This window comes from Rattus norvegicus, chromosome 14 (assembly GCF_036323735.1).
Source record: "Rattus norvegicus strain BN/NHsdMcwi chromosome 14, GRCr8, whole genome shotgun sequence".
NCBI classification, from domain to species: domain Eukaryota; kingdom Metazoa; phylum Chordata; class Mammalia; order Rodentia; family Muridae; genus Rattus; species Rattus norvegicus.
Window position 1 is genome coordinate 9,143,688 of NC_086032.1, and position 21,231 is coordinate 9,164,918.

The window sequence follows — 21,231 nt, forward strand, 5'->3', positions numbered from 1 at the left end:
CTAATGGATCTTTTCCCTAGGGACTATCTAAACCACAGAGAGGAAGAAAAGGGGGAACTGATTAAAAGCCTGAGGAATGTCGGCCACGGTAAAGTGTGCCCTGTCCTGAAGCGCACCATCCCTTTCGGCGTCGCCTATCACCACAGCGGCTTAACTAGCGATGAGCGGAAGCTTCTGGAAGAGGCCTACTCCACTGGTGTGCTCTGCCTCTTCACCTGCACGTCCACCCTGGCAGCAGGGGTCAATCTGCCTGCACGGAGGTGAGGGGTGGCAGAAGCTTTCCTGTGCTGACTTGGTCGGCGCGTTTCCTTTGATGGTTTAATGAAGAAGCACATTTCCTGACGTTAGATCTCTCCCTCCCTTTCGTGCCCTCTCTCTTCTGTGTGTCTGGTTGTCTGAGACTTCAGCTTGTGAGCCGGGTCCAACTGGAGGGAGTCCTGCCTCAGCCTCCTTCCTAGAGCTGGAGTCGGGATCTGACTCTACTTCCGGGAAGCTTTGACACGATCAGTGGGTTCATTTAATCCACCTCCTTGATACGTCAGTGAACTGATAGGGAAAGCCGGTCTGAGGTGGAGTTCAGTGGCTAGAACCTTGTTTGACCTGTATTCCATTCACAGGGAAGGAGCTGATTAAAGCCATCTGAATGCACTGTGTGCGTGCGTGCGTGCGTGCGTGCGTGCGTGCGTGCGTGTTTGAAACACAGTTTCTCTGTGTAGCTCTGGCTGTCCTGGAACTCATTCTGTAGACCAGGCTAGCCCGGAACTTAGAGACTTACCTGCTTCCCCCTCTTCCTCGGCCTCCCAAGTGCTGGGATTCAAGGCCTGCATCACTGCCTCCTGGCATGGATGGAATTACTTTGTCTTAGGGCTTTACTGCTGTGAACAGATACCATGACCAAGGCAACTCTTATACGGACAACATGTAATTGGGCTGGCTCACAGGGTCAGAGGTTCAGTCCATCATCATCATGGTGGGAGCAGGGCAGTGTGCAGACAGACATGGTGCTGGAGGAGCTGAGAGTTCTACATCTAGTCTGAAGGCAGCCAGGAGGAGACTCTTCCACACTGGGCGGAGCTTGAGCACTAGGAGACCTCAAAGCCCAGCTACACAGTGACACACTTCCTCCAACAAGGCCACACCTCCTAACAGTGCCACTCCCATGGGCCGAGCATATCCGACCACCACAAACTCTTAGAGGTCAGCCCCTCCGTCACCTTTTCAGATATTACCACACAGTGGAGAACTGCATAACTGACCTCTCTTTATAACTGCTGACTAGGGCTGGAGAGATGGCTCAGCCGTTAAAGGCTAGGCTCACAACCAAATAACTGCTGACTAGGGGGCAGGGATGGTGTGAGGAGGTGTGCTAACAAATAATTTATTTTCACAAAATGTTTATGAACATTAAACGGAATGTTTTTCTGCTAGGTAGACAGTTATGTCTCCGTGTCATGGTCATTAAGTCCCCTCCGTATTCGTGCGCATTTATCCATTTACAGACACTGTGTAGCCCTGTGTAGCCCTGCCCCTGCCTCCAGCCGTGGGCACTGAAGCCTGCACCGCCGTGCCCAGTATGGAGGCAGCCTTGGGTCTGTGGGCCGGCAGTTCTCTTCTCTCCAAAGCTCTTCTTCACATTCACTGCGTCCGTCAGGTAGAGGAGCACCATGCCCCGATGGGCTTGTGGAGCTCCGAGGTGAACTTTGGGGTTCAGGAGTCTGTTGGTTTTCTCCGTCCACCGTGTGGGTCCTGGGGATAGAAGTCATGTTGTCAGCCTTGGCGGCCAGCGGGGCCTTTCCTCTGAGCCGGCCCCTCCAGCAGCTTTGCACTTTCCTCTGTCACCTTCCATTTCCTGTGGTGAGGAGCGGCGCTTGTTATAATTGGTGTCCCCTTCCCTCCTGTCCCCACATCACATCTCCCACACCTGACACCCAAGTGTGTAACATGGGTTTGTTTAGTCAGCCTTCACGATTTATGACCAATATTTTATACAATTGAAATCTATAAAATAATTAACTTTCCCGGCACTCAGGAGACAAAGGCAGGTGGATCTCTGAGTTCAAGGCCAGCCTGGCCTACAGAGTGAGTTCCAGGACAGCAGGGCTACACAGAGAAACCTTGTTCAAAATTGATGAATGAATGAATGAATGAATGAATAAATGAATGAATGAATGAGAGTAGAAGCTTCTTGAATGTCACATCAAAGCCAGATTGGAGCCCAGGCCCTGATCAGTAAGCCCCACAATCCCAGCTCCTCTGTCTTTCGTTAGGGCAAGGCACTCCATCTTGAGCTCTGTGGTCTCTGTCTTGGAGCTGTTGCTGGTCATTTCTGGGTTCCAGCTTTCCATCAGCTTCATTCTCTTCTGTGACTTAGGCTAGCCTGGGGTAAAGACATGTGGTTACAGCTGTCAACTCTTTTCCTCCAATTTTACCTTCCATATAAAATTCAAGTTTTTACTGGACTGGAAGACAGTATAGTGCAGACTGTTTGTCTAACACCTAGAAAATCCCAGGTTCAAACCCCAGTACCACTTCCAAAATCCATTTTCTTCTAAAGACACAGAAGTAGGAGGTTAGCGAAGTGGGTTGGGGTGAAAAGGGCGTGGGGTGAATACAACGGCAACAGTACATGTGTGGGCTGTCGGGAGAGCATGCATGTGGGGTGTCGGGAGAGCATGGGTGTGGGGTGTTGGGAGAGCATGCCTGTGGGATTCGGGAGAGCATGCATGTGGGGTGTTGGGAGAGCATGCCTGTGGGGTGTCGGGAGAGCATGCATGTGGGGTGTCAGGAAAGCATGCGTGTGGGGCGTCGGTACAGAAAAGCTAGCTTTTTACTGTTCTGTTAGCTATGTTCATTCATTACATCTGTAGATTTTAAATGCATTCTAATCCATGATGCTTCTCGTAGACGTCTGCTTTATAACAGTGGATATGATTCCCTCTGGAATTTTCTCTGGATACTATTTACAATTTTCCAAAATCCTTTACTGTACTTGTTGTATGCAGTCATTTTTCTGTGTGTTCTCTTTCCCTTCATTTTGTTTTCTTCAGGCTCTCCTCAATCTGCGTAGTCTGGTGGGATTTATAAATGAAGAAGTCGGGGCTGGGGATTTAGCTCAGTGGTAGAGCGCTTGCCTAGGAAGCACAAGGCCCTGGGTTCGGTCCCCAGCTCCGAAAAAAAGAACCATAAATAAATAAATGAATGAATGAATGAATGAATGAATGAATGAAGAAGTCGATAGTGTAGGCAAATTCTTGAGTTCCCTTGAAGAGGAACTCTCACTACAGACTCATTTTTACCTGAGCAGGATCGAAGTTGATGTTTTTGCCGACTGAAGCCAGCTGAAATCCGCAGTGCCCGATAGTTAAAGATAATATCAGTTCATCAGTCGACAGCTTACGGTAGCATATGGCGGTGGTACAAGGCCAGATCTTTGGGTTGGGGTGTAAACTCAAGCTTTAGACACCACTGCTTCAGGCTCATCCTAGGCCTCTCTGCTACAGAGGCTTGAGTTCAGGTGACAGCCCTGGCCTTTACTCATTGGCTGTTTAAGGAAAGCACTGTTGAACTCCAGCTAATTCCTTCATGAGAACATAGGAAGTAAGGGCCCTGCTAATCATTTTGTAAGAGCTACAGGCGATGTGTGTAAGAACTTAGGACGTCGGAGAGCCAGTGTCCGTGCAGTCTACTTAAAGTTAACACCGAATAAAGCGTGCAGTGGAGCTGGGTTTGAGAAGTAGCTGTTAACACAGAGGATCACTTTTATTTTCATACCCTCCGTAGAGTCATCTTAAGAGCTCCCTACGTGGCTAACACGTTCTTGAAGAGGAATCAGTATAAGCAGATGATTGGCAGGGCTGGCCGAGCTGGGATAGACACTGCCGGGGAGAGCATCCTTCTGCTGCAAGAGAAAGACAAGCAGCAGGTACTGAGCTGGACCACACCCACATGACGTCATCGATTAGAAACTCAGTGGGACCGAACCTCTGTTAAGTCCAGCTCCTCCGGGGTTTTGTGTTTTGTTTTTGTTTTGGCTTTGGAGGAGTTTGGGGCTTCCAGGGACCTTACAGAGTGTGAGGTCTTAATGTAGAACACTGCTTAGTTTAGTGACAGCACAAACGTAACTGCTTTAACTTTATAGGTGCTGGGACTAATAAATGGACCGCTAGAAGACTGCCACAGCCATCTTGTCGAGGAGTTCACCAAGGGAATCCAGAGTTTGTTCCTCTCCTTAATTGGCCTGAAGGTATTTTTTAAAGATCTTCTTAAATCTGACAAGCGTTACCTGAGATAATAGAGACCTTTAAAAATTAAGGGAATTATAAAATGAACAAAATGGTAATGTGATAGGAAAATGTACAGTCTGTGACATAAAAAAATCTAAATCTGGGAATGGGAGAGACGGCTCAGCAAATAAAGAGTGCACTGACTGCTCTTCTTGAGGACCTGGGTTCAATTCCCAGCACCCCATGTCAGCTCACAGCTGTCTGTCAGTCCACATCCAGGGGATCCGGCACCCTAACACAGATATACATGCAGGCAAAACACAAATGTACTTAAAATAAAAGTAAGTTATTTTTTTTAAAGACTCTGAATCTGGGTCTGTTTCATTCTTTAGAGAAATGTAAGAAGTCAGAGAACAATTGATACCACCCAGAGTGAGTTACTTTACAGGAGGCAGTGCCGTGGATGTCGTGAAACAGTGGACCCAGACACAGGGCAGCCCATCCCCTCAGCTCACGCCTGTCACCGTGCAGTACAATGTCACCATCTCAGTGCTGGGCGGCTGTAATAGCCCCAGCTCTGCGAGCATGAAGGGCAACAGCCCTTATCTCAAATCAAAAGAAAAGAAAAATAGAGTTATTGATTAATCTCTTTTAGACTTATTTTTAAGTTAATTAAATTCTGTCCTTGTGCCCAAAATACAGTTGGCCACAACAACAATACAAAAATGTAGTCAAAGCCAGAGTTTGAATTTAGCTTTTTCTAACGGCAAGACCATCGTTCTTAGTTCATCCTAGGGCTTGTCCTCACTAGTACGAACATGAGAGACATAATGAAACAGGTATCACAAGTTTTGGTCCCTTTGGCACCTTGCAATGGATGGCAATAGGCCTTACAGTGTCACCTGCCACACTAGAACCAGGGAAGTCTAAAGAAGAAAGTGATTAAATTTGCTGAGGTTGAAGGGATTAGATACAGAAGGAGGAGGTAAGCCACACTAGGCATTTAGAGTAGAACGCAAGAGAAAAGCTTAATGTGACGTGGGTGGGGAAGGGCTGTGACACTGACATGGGTGGGGAAGGGCTGTGACATGGTGGGGAAGGGCTGTGACGTGGTGGGGAAGGGCTGTGACACTGACATGGTGGGGAAGGGCTGTGACACTGACATGGTGGGGAAGGGCTGTGACACTGACGTGGTGGGGAAGGGCTGTGACACTGACGTGGTGGGGAAGGGCTGTGACACTGACGTGGTGGGGAAGGGCCGTGACACTGACGTGGTGGGGAAGGGCTGTGACACTGACGTGGTGGGGAAGGACCGTGACACTGACGTGGTGGGGAAGGGCTGTGACACTGACGTGGTGGGGAAGGACCGTGACACTGACGTGGTGGGGAAGGGCTGTGACACTGACGTGGTGGGGAAGGACCGTGACACTGACGTGGTGGGGAAGGGCTGTGACACTGACGTGGTGGGGAAGGGCTGTGACACTGACGTGGTGGGGAAGGGCTGTGACACTGACGTGGTGGGGAAGGGCTGTGACACTGAGGTGGGGAAGGGCTGTGACACTGACGTGGTGGGGAAGGACTGTGACACTGACGTGGTGGGGAAGGGCTGTGACACTGACGTGGGTGGGGAAGGGCTGTGACACTGACATGGTGGGGAAGGGCCGTGACACTGACATGGTGGGGAAGGGCCGTGACACTGACGTGGTGGGGAAGGGCTGTGACACTGACGTGGTGGGGAAGGGCTGTGACGTGGTGATAGTCACAGGCTGGACACTGAGGAGTTGAAGTTTGGATGGAAACAGTTGCTGCAGACCAGATGGTATTGGTTGGGGTAACAGGAGAGCGTGTTTAACCATCAGAGATGTCACCGTCCTCATAGAGTCTTTGTGCCAAGACTTGTGACTTGCAGTGAGAGGCCAGGGGCTAAGAGGACAGAGGTGAGCATCCCTAGAGACACAAGAGGACAGGAAGAGGAGGAGACTCCAGGGAGAGGATTCCGGGAGTGCCCGATTACTTATCGCAGCCACGTCTCAGATACCCTGTGCCAAGCACGTGCTGTTAAGGCTGCTCTCCACTGTAGACCTGTACCACATGTCTGAATCCTCGCTTTCCTGTCTCCTGACGGTCGGTCTCCCTCCACCCACTGTCTGACCTGCCACATCTTCACACGGAATAATTACAGAATGGGAATGAGTAAGTCACTCCTTCCACTTAAACCTCGTCAGTGGTTTCCTATTGCCATAAAAACCCAGAAAAGGGGGTTGGGGATTTAGCTCAGCGGTAGAGCGCTTGCCTAGCGAGTGCAAGGCCCTGGGTTTGGTCCCCAGCTCCGAAAAAAAGAAAGGAAAAAAAAAAAAAAAAAAACAGAAAAACCGGAAAAGATTAGTCCCAAATTTCTCACCTTGGCGTCTGGATAGCGTGACCACAGCAGGTCTCTCCAGTCTGGCCTCTTACACTTTATTCCAGGAACACTGGCTTTCCATTTTCATTTCATCGAATGTGAGGTCCACTAGTGTCTTAATGGTCCCCAGACTGGGACTCACCCATTTCCCCTCTCTACACCCAGCCTCATGCTCACCCATCTCTCTTCCCTACACCCAGCCTCATGCTTGCCCAGCCTCTTGCTCACCCACCCTCATGCTCGCCCAGCCTCTTGCTCACCCACCCTCATGCTTGCCCAGCCTCTTGCTCACCCACCCTCATGCTCGCCCAGCCTCATAGCCCAGCTTCTTGCTCACCCACCCTCATGCTCGCCCAGCCTCATAGCCCAGCCTCTTGCTCACCCACCCTCATGCTCGCCCAGCCTCTTGCTCACCCACCCTCATGCTTGCCCAGCCTCTTGCTCACCCACCCTCATGCTCGCCCAGCCTCATAGCCCAGCTTCTTGCTCACCCACCCTCATGCTCGCCCAGCCTCATAGCCCAGCCTCTTGCTCACCCACCCTCATGCTCGCCCAGCCTCTTGCTCACCCACCCTCATGCTTGCCCAGCCTCTTGCTCGCCCACCCTCATGCTCAGTATACTCCCTTATCTCGTTGGCCCTCCTCACCTGCAGCTGCTAACCTAACTGTAACTTGCTGGGGCTGCATTCCCTACACCTCTGAGTCAGTCTGTTATTACAGAACTGCCTTCCTTCCCTACGACAGCACCAATCAGTTTGGGATCATGGCTTTGTTACTGTTCGGCTACTAAAGCACCCCTGCTTTAAGAGCCCTAAAAAGTCAGGGCTCACACCGTGCTTGACATTTGATTAACATCAATAAATATTTTAACAAATTTGACTGTGGACATGTCCAAGGGTAGACAGAAACTGGCCTAGGTTTAAATCATGGCCAAGCGTTCCAGAGAGGAATGAAAAGGAGTGGGAAGATGACTTGAGGACAGGTGGACAGGTCAGGCAGAGGCACTCCCTGTGCCTCCTCTACCTAACCGTGGGCCCCTTCAGCCATCAGAAAGAGCTGCACTAGTTACTTCCTGTGACTGTTGAGATACCATGACCAAGACAGCTTTCAGAAGAAAGAGTTCATTTGAGCTTATGGTTCCAGAGGGTTAGGTCCATCGTGGTGGACACAGGTTGCAGCTGGTAGCCAACATGACCCCTGGAGCTGGAGGCCGAGAGCACACATCTCAAACAGCAAGCAGGAGGCAGAGGCATTTAAACCATCAAAGCCCACCCCCAGGAATACATCCTCCAGCAAGGCCCCACTCAGACAGGACTGCCACCCAGAGACAAATGCCTGAGACTCTGGAGAACATTTCATTCAAATCTCCATGGAGGCCGAAGTACGTTAATGATCCACAAACTGAACGTCAGCTGGAGAATATCTTATAAGTGCATTTGAGCTTGGATATCAAGAATGATTGTTAATAAAAGGAAAGAGAAGCAATACAAAAGTGAATGCTCCATAATATTTTTATTATCCCTTATATTGGTTTAATATAAAATGACTACTTAAATATTCCCATTGAAGCATAATCAGAATTGTAAGAGAGAGCTATTGATCCGTCCGGTTTTTTTTTTTTTGGTTCTTTTTTTCGGAGCTGGGGACCGAACCCAGGGCCTTGCGCTTCCTAGGTAAGTGCTCTACCACTGAGCTAAATCCCCAGCCCCGATCCGTCCGGTTTTTTAATATAACATGCTGATGTTGGTGAAATTGACTAATAAAAGTGCGTTCTAACTCTGGGTGTTTAACTCCTGAATACCAAGTGCAGGGTCTTGACATCGCTGCCGTCAGTGGTAAATAACAAACAGGTGGGTGGGGAGGAGACACGTAAGGACAGGGAAAATTGCAGAGCCCAGACAGAAGAGGGAGACTGATCGATTGCTAGCTAACCCTTCTGTCAAGCAGCACCTTGCCCAGTGCTATCCCCTCAGCTGTGTTTTCCATGTCTCTCTTTTATGTTTAATGCGGGTTTTAGGGCTAAAGCATGCTCCGTGGGTAGGTAGAAGCGGGTGAAGAGAGGATTCCAAAAGGAGTCCGGGTGGAATTGGGGGTCTGCTGCAGAGGTTGAACAGAGCACAGCTTTGGAAAGCATAAAAACAAAACAGCACTTTGGGGCGTGAGGATGGCCCAGGGGTTAAAACTGTTCTTGCAGTGAACCCACTCACAGTTCCCAGATCCCCACCCGGTGATTTATAACCATCCCTAACTCCAGCACCAAGGGGATTCAACACCTCTGTCATCCCCAAGCACTGATGTGCGTGTGCCTCACACACACAGGCATGCAACTAAAATAATAAAATAGGAGCCAGGGCGGTGGTGCACATCTTCAATCCCAGCACTCCGGAGGCAGAGGCAAGTGGATCTTTGTGAGTTCAAGGCCAGCGTGGTCTACAGAGTGAGTTGAGGACAGTGAACACTGCACAAGAGAAGCCCTGTCTTAAAACAAAGCGAAGCCAATAATAGTAATAATGATAAAATCTTTTTGGAAATGTGTATAAAAAGCATGAACGTGATAACCGTCTTTTCCTTCGCTTGTTTTTCCTGTTTATTTTTAATTCTGTAGATTTCATGCTAAGTTTTTCTTCAGATAGCTTCAGGATATGAACATGAATAATCCTGTTCTGTGAACTAAGAAAGATGTCCCAGTGATGTCCTGAATTCTTTCAGATTGCAGAGAGTCTCGGGGACATATATCAGTTCATGAATGGCACGCTTTTTGGCGTCCAGCAAAAGACTTTACTGAGAGAGAAAAGCCTCTGGGAAGTTACTGTCGGCGCACTTGAACACCTAACAGAGAAAGGGCTTCTACAGAAAGACAGCCACGGCAGCCCCGAGGAGTCACGCTGTCACTTCCGTATTACCAAACTGGGTCAAGCTTCTTTTAAGGGTAAGTTTACCTAAATCTCAGTATTTTCTAAGGGAATACATTGGAAACAATAGAAGTTAAGTAATTTTCTTGCTTTAAATTGGATTTATGATTTCATATTACGAGCTTTGAATTGTAAGTTATTGCACAAGTAGATAAAGATGGCCTTGCCTCCTACCCGCTCCCCTCCCTCAGCGCACAGCCTACCGTCTTCCCTGGAGTAACACCTGTCTGTGTGTTTTACTTCAGTTCACACTGCATGCTATAAACAGGTTTAAATTTTTGTTTTAAACAAATAATTCCTGCTGTTCTGGAACTTGCTTTTTGCTTAATCTATAGATTCTCCCTGTCTTAGGGTTTTACTGCTGTGAGCAGACGCCATGACCAAGGCAACTCTTGTAAGGACAACATTTAACTGGGGCTGGCTTACAGGTTCAGAGGTTCAGTCCATTATCATCAAGGCAGGAGCAGGGCAGCATCCAGGCAGGCATGGTGCAGGAGGAGCCGAGAGTTCCACATCTCCATCTGAAGGCTGCTAGCAGAAGACTGGCTTCCAGGGAGCTAGGATGAGGGTCTTATAACCCACCCCCACAGTAACACTCTTATTCCAACAAGACCACACCTTCAAATAGTGCCACTACGTGGACCAAGCATATTCAAACTGTGACAGTATCTGAACAGAGAATATTAGTTTATTTATTTTGCTTTTTTAAGACAGGGTTTCTCTGTGTAGCTTAGTTTTCCTGGAAGAATTTATTTCTTCTTTTTTTTTTTTTAAAGATTTTGTTTATTTCATGTATATGAATACACTGTAGCTGTCTTCAGACACACCAGAAGAGGGCATTGGATCCCTGTTACAGATGGTTGTGAGCCACCATGTGGTTGCTGGGATTTGAACTCAGGACCTCTGGAAGAGCAGTCAGTGCTCTTAACCACTGAGCCATCTCTCCAGCCCGAAGAATTTATTTCTTAATGAGTAATTTCCTTCTGAAAAATATCTGTTCTTAAAAAAAAAAAAAATCTTAGGTTAGAGAGATGTCTCATTCAGTAAAATCAGTCAGTAAAATCATAAAGACCAACCTGAGTTGAGATTGCCAGCACCCACATAAAAGGCCAGGCATGGTGATGTGGGTCTGTGATCCCAGCAGGAGGGGGGTGGGGACAGCTGGGGCCTTGGAGCTCGCTGGCCACCCGACCAAGCCAAATAGTGAGTTCTTGGTTCAGCCAAAGAGTAGTGTGGGATGACTGAAGACCTTTACTTGAGCCCTGGCCTTCACTCCGTCCTCCTGCACACATGCGCGTGCGCGCGCGCGCACACACACACACACACACACACACACACACACGGAGGGAGGGAGGGAGGGAGGGAGGGAGGGAGGGAGGGAGGGAGGGAGGAAGGGAGAGACAGAGAGAGACAGAGAGAGAGAGAGAGAACACAAAGGAACACTGTCCTGAGAACTCAGGATTATGTTATCAGAACTCCGTACATCTGTCCCATTCCACTCCTGGGAGCTCCCAGTGTTCCCAGTTCAGGATCTACTCTTCCAGACATATCCATATCCACCACATAAAATGTCAGCGATTCACATACCACATACATCACAGTGGTTCAGAAAGATCATATCTAATGGTGGTAGCCACCTCTTCAGTGTTTACACAAGGTCAGCTTGTCCCTGGCAGATGGCTCCTGACTGTATTTTTCTGTACAGACACATGTGTGTCTATGTTCCTCAACCACTTTTTCATGGAATCATGCCTGTTTATAACATACCATGAACCCAAGGCATCACACGTGTTAGACGGGCACAGTGCCCCTGAGCTACGTCCCCAACTCTCTGTTTTTGAATCTGGGTTTCACTCAGTTGACCAAGCTAGCTGGTCTCCTGTAGTCCAGGCAGACCTTGAGCACACAGTCGTCCTGCCTCAACCTCCAAGTAGCTGAGATCAAATGTGGGCTCGCACTAAGAGCCATGGTCATTTATGCTGTATTCATCCATAATAGGGCTGGAACATAAATTATTTAACCATCTTTGTATTTATGAACATTTCATTGCTTGTGATTCTTCTGAGAATAAATAGCTGTGACTTATAAACAGAGGGTATCTATTTGAGTACACATTGAAATGGTTTGCTTGTTGGTTGGTTGTTTTTTTTTTTTTTTTTTTTTTTTGCCAGATTACCAAAAATATAGTAGTTGCATCACAACTGTCTAAAATTTGGTGCATGCTATTAAGATAACCTCCAAAACTGTTACAAATAAGGGAGCCTGAGGAATTACTGGTAGGGTCTGACTTACGGCTGGGCTGTGTACAGGTGAGGAGCCCCTCAGCAAACAAGAGTAGCAAACAAGTCTGTTTATCTCGGTGTACAAAGTGTTCTTTTTGTGGCATTAGCATACCTCAGTGCAAACACACCGGTATTTAATATCTTTGCATATTTTACACATATTCGCATTGTTTAAGAACTATCCCAGTTAACAAAGCCCAAATGTTCACCGTATATTTTCCTATTTGTGACACAGTTGTGGTTGCTCCGTTGTCTCTTAAAGCTGAGGAAATTAAAACTCCGTGAGGTTAAATATCCTTGCTCAAATTTAAACTAATGGGAACAGGGCTTGGCCACTGGGTCTTGCTCAGGTCGGTCTGGCCCCCCAGGCCTGCTGTGTAGCTGTGACGGGGACAGATGTGCCCAGCACAGCTGACTGGGACTGTGCCCAGCACTTCCTGGATTTGTGTTTTTGTGTTTCTTTAGGGGCCATTGACTTGACCTATTGTGACACTCTGTACAGAGACTTGAAGAAAGGTCTGGAAGGACTCGTACTGGAAAGCCTTCTTCATCTGGTCTACCTAACCACACCCTATGACCTCGCCGCTCAGTCTGAGCCTGACTGGATGGTGTACTTCAGGCAGGTGAGAGGACGGGACTTTACAGCTTAGACTTGGTTGGACGTGTGTCACGTGACCCGGTGCATTTGGAATTGGGCCTTGTGTCTTTCAGAGTTTCTTTCTCTTCCATGCTGAGGCTGCTGTGTGTGAACTGTACGAAACTGTGGGTTCTAACGTGACATTCAGCATATATGTCTATCAGGTTTTGAAAAATACTTTCTGTGTATGGAGTCGGAGGTCAGGCTGAGGTGTCACTCCTCCGGAGCCATCCACCTTGGTTTTTGGGACAGGATCTCCCACTGGGACCTGGAGCCCACACTTAGTCTAGGCGAGTGAGCTCCAGGGGTCTGCCTGACCCTGGCTCCGACGGAGATCACAGGACAGGCCTCCCCACCGGGCTTTTTACGTGGTTCCAGGACGGCCAGTGCCCTCATGCCCGTGTGCCTTACTAACTTAGCCGTCTCAGCCCACAAAGAACATACTTCACAGCCAGTCACACAGGAGAGCTGGCGCTGTGTAAGTAACACATAAGGATGTTTTCTATCAACACTCCACCTAAGTGAATGAAGGCACAGGATCCCATTAGGCAGAAATGGCGGCTGGTCTCCCCACGCCCCCTAAGCTTTAAAGATGGAGCCCAGAGCCTCGTGTATAATAAGTGTGTGCTCCACCCTGGAACCCTCAAGCCCCAGTCTACCGCTTTCTAACCTCAGGAAGTTAATTTAATTCTTTTTAAAAAAGATTTATTTAATTTATGTTTATGGGTACACTGTTGCTGTCCTCAGACACACCAGAAGAGGGCATCAGATCCCATTACAGATGGTTGTGAACCACCATGTGGTTGCTGGGAATTGAACTCAGGACCTCTGGAAGAGCAGTCGGTGCTCTTAACCACTGAGCCATCTCTCCAGCCCAGGAAATTAATTTCCATAGTGTCATTTTTAAGTCCTCTATGGCACAGTTACCTTTAGGCCCTTCCTTCTTGTGTTTTTCCGCTTCTAGCTCACTGTACTATTAAACACAGTCATGGTCCATAAAAGGCGCTCATGACCTTGTCGTCATGCATGGTTATGTGCCACCCCATGGTGGAGACGTTTTCTGAGAGACACGGTAAGGCAAGCTCACCAACGTGCCTGTACAGCCACACAGCTGGGCTGTCACCTGGCCACGTAACTGTGAAGCCACCATCACATTAGCCCAGTGTTGATGAAACAGTGTTCTGCTTATGATGATAATTTTGTAAAATTCATAAACATCGTGGGCTTTTCTTATCCTTTGAAATTATGAAGATGTGACCTCAGAATTAACACTGGTGTTGGCTGGAATGAGACTTTTAACGCTGCAGTTGTATTTTTCATTGTTTATTCCTTCTCTACGTAGTTTAGTCAACTCAGCCCAGCAGAGCAAAGTGTGGCTACTCTTCTTGGAATCTCCGAAAGCTTTATTGGGAGAAAGGCGTCAGGACAAGCCATCAGAAAGGTGCCGTATCACTGTTACTTTCTACATAATAGTCACTCAGGAAAATGACTGTCCTTACATCCTCTCCTTCACTGGCCTGATAGCTTTGTTTCCCAGCACCGGGGAGGCAGAGGCAGGAGAATCTCTGTGAGTTCAAAGCCAGCCTAGTCTACACAGAGAGTTCCAGGCAAGACAGAACTACACAGTGAGACCCTGTCTTTAAAAAAAAGAAAAAAAACAACCCCCTCTCTCACATTAATCTGTTAGGTTTATTTTATAAAACATTTGTACAGTATCATATAACTGTGTGTGTAAATTGATTTGAAATGTTTTATGATATACATCATGCATACAGGTATATATATGACCTGTGTGTCTGTGTATGTGTGTGTGTGTGTGTAGTGTGTGTGTGTTTGTGTGTGTATGTGTGTATATGTGTGTGTCTGTCTCTCCGTGTGTGTGTGTGTGTGTGTGTGTGTGTGTGTGTGTGTGTGTGTGTGTGTGTGTGGTGTTGATGAAACCCAGATACTTGGCTGGGGCACCCAAGCACTCTGCCACTAAGTGTCCATCCCCTAAAGAAGCCAATATGGTTCTCAGAAACTATGAGCTGTCCGACTTGAGTGTGTGTGTGTGCACGCACATGTATAATGTGTATGTGTTGTGTTTGTGTCACAGCACTGATGTAGAGGTCCAAGAACAGCTTCGTGGAGTTGGCGCCCCCACCCCACCCCCACCCTTCCACGGCTCGGGTACTTGCACAGTGCTTTAAACCACGGAGCCATCTCAGCAGCCCCCACCTCTTCTTACTGATATCCTTACAAAGGCTTGAGATGGTCATCAAGACATCTGTCCTGCCGTGTGATAATTCTACCGTTTTTCCTGGCTTTGGAATTACATTCTAAGCAAAGTCTACATTAACTCGATTTATAGTTAATGGTAAAAGTGCATTAAAAATGCCAAATTAAAAAGCTGTCTTTGCCTACCCAGAATTCAATATACTTTTTCAGCTTAATGCTTCTAAAAGGATGGTCCATTATGTACATGCTGAATCTGTAATTCAGAATTCACTGATACATAACTTTTTATCTCAAATCCTTTTCATATCTTATTTGTTTTCATTTTCAGACAGGGACTTGCTGTGTAACTCAGGTCTAGGTTTCCTACTCAGAGTGCTAGAAGTAGGGGCACACTGCCATGCCGACCAGTGAGGCACTCTGTAGCTGCTCTCCTCTTTCAAGTCCGTCTGTGAAATTGTTTCTCCCGTCACCTTGATCCTAGTGACGAGATGCTTTGCACATGAGCACTAGCACCACAGGCAAAAGCCGATGCACATACCAGAAACTGCCAGCCATGGGAAGTCTTTTCCTGCCTCTCTGTTTCAGCTTGGAGAACACTGTGATTATCGTGACCGTGGGGAAACCATAGCATATTTCTTTGAAGTTTATAGTCTAGACAAGCTTACCATTTAGTCTTTTTGTCTAACGTCCATTCACATGCAAATGCAGTGCACTTACAGCAGAGTCACTGGAGGGCTCATCCAGCCGAGTATGGACCCACACTGAGTACTGTGTGGTTCCACTCCACACCCTTCAGGAGCCCATACCAGTTCAAACTCGAGAGCCTGGTCCTGAGTCTCTTGTTTTAGGCATATTTAAGCACAGCACAATTTGGTAAAATTTTTCCTGGTGATAAGTAACTTAATCCTATGTGCACATCAAAGGGCTTTGTGAAATACATGTAACATCTTCCATTAAGATAGGTCCTGTGGATTGACTGAGAAAACAAGCCCATGGGAAGACAAAGGTCCCTGAGTGTTAAGCACATCACCCCCAGCCTCCTAGGTGTAGAAGAGACCTACACCTCCTCCTGGGAAGGAACAACCCAATATCAGCACTCCTGGTTCCTACTGCTTAGCTGTGAGCACAGGGGCCTCCATGCCTCCCACATTCCCTCCATACGCTCACTCTAACGCTGCTGGGAACACACACTACCAACTGGGCGGGCAGCTGAACTGAAGCCCAGCTTCAGTCAGGGTAGAGCACACCCTTAGCATATGTGAGGCCCAGCCCAACTCCTCACAGTCCTGGAGGCTCCACTGGCTTCTTGGGTAGGCTACAAGGTGAAGCCTCCCATGCTCCCTCCTAGTTGTGTGGTCGAGCATGGCAGCTCCTTGGCTCACAAGTGCATCTCTCTAGCTGGAGCCTCGCTTTTCATTGACTTCTGTGTCTCCTTGTCCTGTCCTCATTTATGAAGATTGCAGTCAGCAAGTTCCGGACCCGTGGTAAATCCTGGCTGGCATTATTTGCAGGTCCTGAACTAACCTCATCTGCAAAGGCCCTCGTCCCAAGTCGTCACAGTGCCAGGTGCCGGCCTTGAGCATTTTGCAGGGCTCTCCTCCCTCCCCAGAGCAGCGAGTGTCCTTACACTGGGAACACCTGACCTTGTCTCCTCTGTGGCTGGCAAGTGCACGTAGAGCCAGGGGCCTCTGTTCCCCTCTGTCTTGCTGCTCAGCCTCACCCTCTTACAGCTCCTTTTGTGTCTTTCTAGAAGGTGGACAAGAACGCTGTCAACAGGCTCTATCTGTCTTTTGTGCTTTATTCCTTGCTGAAAGAGACCAACGTTTGGAGCGTGTCTGAGAGATTTAACATGCCCCGGGGATACATACAGAACCTGCTTATGGGAGCTGCCTCGTTCTCATCCTGTGTGTTACATTTCTGTGAGGTAATCAGTTAACCATCGTCTCCTCGTGTTAAACTCTAAAGCACTTGCCTCTCTCCTCTCTGCCGAGTCACCGTGCTCTGTGAAGGACACAGATTTATTTAGAGCCTTTCTTCACTTCTGCCTTTTACCCGAGGCCCGTGTGCACTCACGGGGATGATGCAGAAACCCCTGAGTCAGCCAAAACACTTCAGCAGTGGGCAGTGCAGAGCCTGCCTGTCCTCGGGGCCTGGGCCGATGGCACCAGCTTATCCCTTACAGCCTGGCTTGTGTGTGATGACTCAGGGGTGATGGGGGTCCATCAGCAGCCACGTGACTGCTCAGTCCCACGTCTTCCGGACAGCCACGTTTACTTCTAGTGTCGGGCAGGCAGCCCTACGTCAAACATAGGGCTCTACATGATAGGCGTAGGTGTATATGAATGATGATAAATTAATATAATAAATATCTTATATATCTATATGGCAGCCTCTGCCTCCCAAGCGTTGGAATTAAAGGTGTGCCCCACCACACCCATCTCAGCAGCTTTTCATTTCAATTTTCTTTCCTATCGCAAACCTCTGTAGTCTATGATTGTGAATAATTCATTTACTGTATGTGCCAGTGAAGGGTGTTGGTGACTTTTTCCTCTGACTCTGTTCTCTGTTCAGCAGCTGTGTTGGTGGGGGTGACTTTTAACCAGGATTAGTCGTGAGAACGCAGTGAAGTTTCTCCCGTATGGCGGGAGGCCCACACGAGGCCGTGCAGCGCCAGCTGTGGTGGTTGTGCTGTAGTCTCTCACACCGCTGTCAGTCAGACATGACTCAGGGTCTCTCAGGGAGCCTGGAGCGTACACTCTGGCTGCACACCATGAACAAGCACACCGTGTGGGTTACAGGCATGTGTCGCCGAGCTGCACACGGCTTTTCTGTGGGTGCTGAAGCTCGTGCTTTACCCGGAGCCAGGGCCCCGGACCTCACGGATAGACCTTACACAGACAAGTTGACATGATAGCCTCCAAGCTATGCGTCATGCTTGAGTCATATTTCTTGTTCTCATTAGCGTAAGTGTTCTGTTGAATACCATGTGGCATTCGATTCTGTCCTTATTTAATACTTTGTCTCTGGGTTAACTTTCTCAAGTAAAAGCTGTTTATAGTCCCTCAACAAACAAAACTGTACAGACACTTCCTGAAATCTTGATTAGAAATAACTTTATTTTCTTCTTTTAAGATTTATTTATTATATGAGTACACGTCGCTGTCCTCAGACACACCAGAAGAGGGCCTCAGATTCCATCACAGATGGTTGTGAGCCACCATGTGGTTGCTGGGATTTGAACTCAGGACCTCTGGAAGAGCAGTCAGCGCTCTTAACCTCTGAGCCATCTCTCCAGCCCAACTTTTTGTCACAATGTTCAGTCCTTTTCCCTCCTCCAAAAGCTGGTTCATCAAGCTCCCATGGTCCCTGTGCTCCCCGGCAGCTGTGAGGTCATCCTTACCCCTGGCCTATCCAAGTGACAAAGACTCAGGAGTAACTTACGTGACCAGTGTGTAACTTACGTGACCAGTGTGTAACTTACGTGACCAGTGTGTAACTTACATAACCAATGTGTAACTTACATAACCAATGTGTAACTTTCGTGACCAGTGTGTAACTTACGTGACCGGTGTGTAACTTGCGTGACCAGTGTGTAACTTACATGACCAGTGTGTAACTTACATAACCAATGTGTAACTTACGTGACCAGTGTGTAACTTACGTGACCAGTGTGTTACTTACGTGACCAGTGTGTAACTTACGTGACCAGTGTGTAACTTACATAACCAATGTGTAACTTACGTGACCAGTGTGTAACTTACGTGACCAGTGTGTTACTTACGTGACCAGTGTGTAACTTACGTGACCAGTGTGTAACTTACATAACCAATGTGTAACTTTCGTGACCAGTGTGTAACTTACGTGACCGGTGTGTAACTTACGTGACCGGTGTGTAACTTACGTGACCAGTGTGTAACTTACGTGACCAGTGTGTAACTTACATAACCAGTGTGTAACTTACGTGACCAGTGTGTAACTTACGTGACCAGTGTGTAACTTACATAACCAATGTGTAACTTGCGTGACCAGTGTGTAACTTGCGTGACCAGTGTGTAACTTGCGTGACCAGTGTGTAACTTACGTGACCAGTGTGTTACTTACGTGACCAGTGTGTAACTTACGTGACCAGTGTGTAACTTACGTGACCAGTGTGTAACTTACGTGACCAGTGTGTAACTTACGTGACCAGTGTGTAACTTACATAACCAATGTGTAACTTACATAACCAATGTGTAACTTTCGTGACCAGTGTGTAACTTACGTGACCGGTGTGTAACTTGCGTGACCAGTGTGTAACTTACATGACCAGTGTGTAACTTACGTGACCAGTGTGTTACTTACGTGACCAGTGTGTTACTTACGTGACCGGTGTGTAACTTTCCTAAGTAGATCGACTTACACTGATCATCCTTGTTTGCTCAGGAGCTGGAGGAGTTTTGGGTTTACAAGGCCCTGTTGACGGAACTCACCAAGAAGCTGACGTACTGCGTGAAGGCGGAGCTAATCCCTCTCATGGAGGTGACAGGGGTCTTAGAGGTCAGCCTCACCCTGCCTCCCTGACTGAGTTCATGTCTCCTAACAGAAAAGTCAAGTTGTACCGTTTCTGACGTGTTGTTCCTGTGTGGTAGGTTCTAGAGAGAGTCCTGCAGTTCAGCCCCCAGCAGTTCCCGGCTGCTGCTGAAAGCCTGGGGTTCCTGGGGAGCTGCTGATCCTCATGCTGAAGACTGAAGAAGCTGGGTTTCAGCAGCAGTGGGGGATGGTGGCAGCCGCTGCAGGGTAGATGGAGTCAGCACCAGAGCCAGGATGGGCGTGTGTGCGGGATGACCTGTGCACTGTGGAAAAGCATCGCGCTCAGTGTAGGCTGGGTGGCCAGTAGCAAGGCAGGGAGGACAGGCGGGAAGATCACCACCCAGACTCAGGAAGCCAGGCGGGTGTGCGAAACTGAGGAGAAGTAACCAGCCACACGGCAGACATAGAGTAGTGTGACGGGGGTTGATAGAAATTAAAAGCTAGTTAAGAGCAAGCCTAAACTAAGGCCATAGCGCTGTTAGTTAGAGTAAGACTCTGTCTGTGTCACTCAGGAACAAGGAAGGCATAGAGGAGCCCCTTACTTCACATGGGCAGGCAGAGCGGCCCTACCCCTGCTTGCCTCAGACTGACTGACTTCCTCCCTTCCCTTCCCTTCCCTTCCCCTTTCCCTTTCCCTTTCCTTCCCTCCTTCCTTTCTTTCTCTCCTTCTTTCCTTCTTTCTTTCGTTTGTTTCCCAAAACAGGGTTTCTCTTTATAGCCCTGGATGTCCTTGAATTCTCACTTCAGACCGGGCTGGCCTCAGTCAGACTCTGCCTGCCTCAGCCTCTGAGTGCTGGGATTAAAGGAGCACACCACCACTGCCCAGCTCCCCTCCGACCTCTCTGCCTGGGCTGCTGGCAGACCATAGAAAGTGCCACTTACTCTAGGGTTTTCCCCTTCAGGCGGTCCTTCCAGACCATCCCAGACAGGAGGCTCCCAGACAGGAGGCTCCCAGACAGGAGGCTCCGCTGATCCAGGTCAGACCAGCTGGAAGTCGTTGTCATTTCCTCCTTTTTAAATAAGATGTACCATGCTTCCCAGGAAGCCATTGCTTTTGAGAAGTGGATACAGAAGAATGTCGGTTATGAAAACTTGGGCTGGACGGCAGGAAGGTCATTTACATTCTCTAAGACTATGGGAAGAAAGGATCCTCTATTGTCAGCTTTTGGTAGCAACACTCCATCAACTTCAGTCCTTTCTGTCTTCAGTTTTTCATTCTACTCAGGAAGCGTGCACACACAGACACATGCGCACACGCGCGCACACACACCCCCGTGCCATCTCCCAAGTGCCTAACTGGGCTCCCGTTCCTGGTCTTGCCTGGCAGCTGACGCACACTGTGTGGAAAGCCGCCCTCGGTAGATTAGCCTCCCAAACACATCCCCACTGTGCTGCAGACCCTGCTGGTCATCTCTTCACACTACATTAATCTCTCTGTCCCTCTCTGTTGTGTGTGGGATTCTAATAATCCCAAATACTCATAGTATTTCTTTTTCTTTAATACTTTAGGGTCGAGCAAAACAGTTATACAGCGCTGGTTACAGAAGTGTTGTGCACTTAGCCAATGCCAACCCAGAAGTGCTGGTGAAGACAATTGATCATCTGTCCAGACGCCAAGCCAAGCAGATTGTTTCCTCAGCCAAGGTGAGCTAGCCTGGCAGCTATGCCATAGCACCATGATCAGATATCTGAGTCAAGCATTTCACGTGTAATAGTTTATGGTTACAAAAACATGTACGCAGGGCTGGAGAGGTGGCTCAGTGGTCAGCACCGGCTGCTCTTCCAGAGGTCCGAGGCTCAATTCCCAGCAACCACATGGCAGCTCACGGCACTCTGTAACTCTAGTTCTAGGGGATCTGATGCCCTTTTCTGACCTCAGGGCACTGCACACACAGGGTGCACAGATATGCGTCAGCAAACATCCATGCTCATAAAACAAAATTAAAACAAAACAAAAGGACCTGTGTCCTCAGATTTCACAGGCAGACAG

At 48.3% G+C, this 21,231-nt stretch overlaps 1 protein-coding gene and 1 long non-coding RNA gene across 6 annotated transcripts in view; one reads left to right on the plus strand and one right to left on the minus strand.

Moving 5' to 3' along the window:
- Helq (helicase, POLQ-like) overlaps positions 1–21,231 on the plus strand; it is a 44,333-nt gene that overhangs the window by 20,710 nt on the left and 2,392 nt on the right. For 3 of the 5 annotated variants that reach the window (NM_001014134.2, XM_008770040.3, XM_008770041.3), the window contains 9 exons: positions 21–260; positions 3,781–3,922; positions 4,139–4,243; positions 9,334–9,553; positions 12,284–12,441; positions 13,798–13,896; positions 16,423–16,596; positions 19,095–19,208; positions 20,751–20,885. In NM_001014134.2, coding sequence (NP_001014156.2) covers positions 21–260; positions 3,781–3,922; positions 4,139–4,243; positions 9,334–9,553; positions 12,284–12,441; positions 13,798–13,896; positions 16,423–16,596; positions 19,095–19,208; positions 20,751–20,885 — 1,387 coding nt within the window. The remainder of the gene's footprint in view (positions 1–20; positions 261–3,780; positions 3,923–4,138; positions 4,244–9,333; positions 9,554–12,283; positions 12,442–13,797; positions 13,897–16,422; positions 16,597–19,094; positions 19,209–20,750; positions 20,886–21,231) is intronic. The other 2 variants (XM_063273324.1, XM_039092157.2) reach the window with 2 other exon arrangements.
- LOC134481712 (uncharacterized) lies at positions 10,207–11,106 on the minus strand. The gene is made up of 2 exons (XR_010057453.1): positions 10,613–11,106; positions 10,207–10,530 (listed from the first exon to the last, which is right to left on the minus strand). It is a non-coding gene; the product is annotated as an uncharacterized LOC134481712 (long non-coding RNA).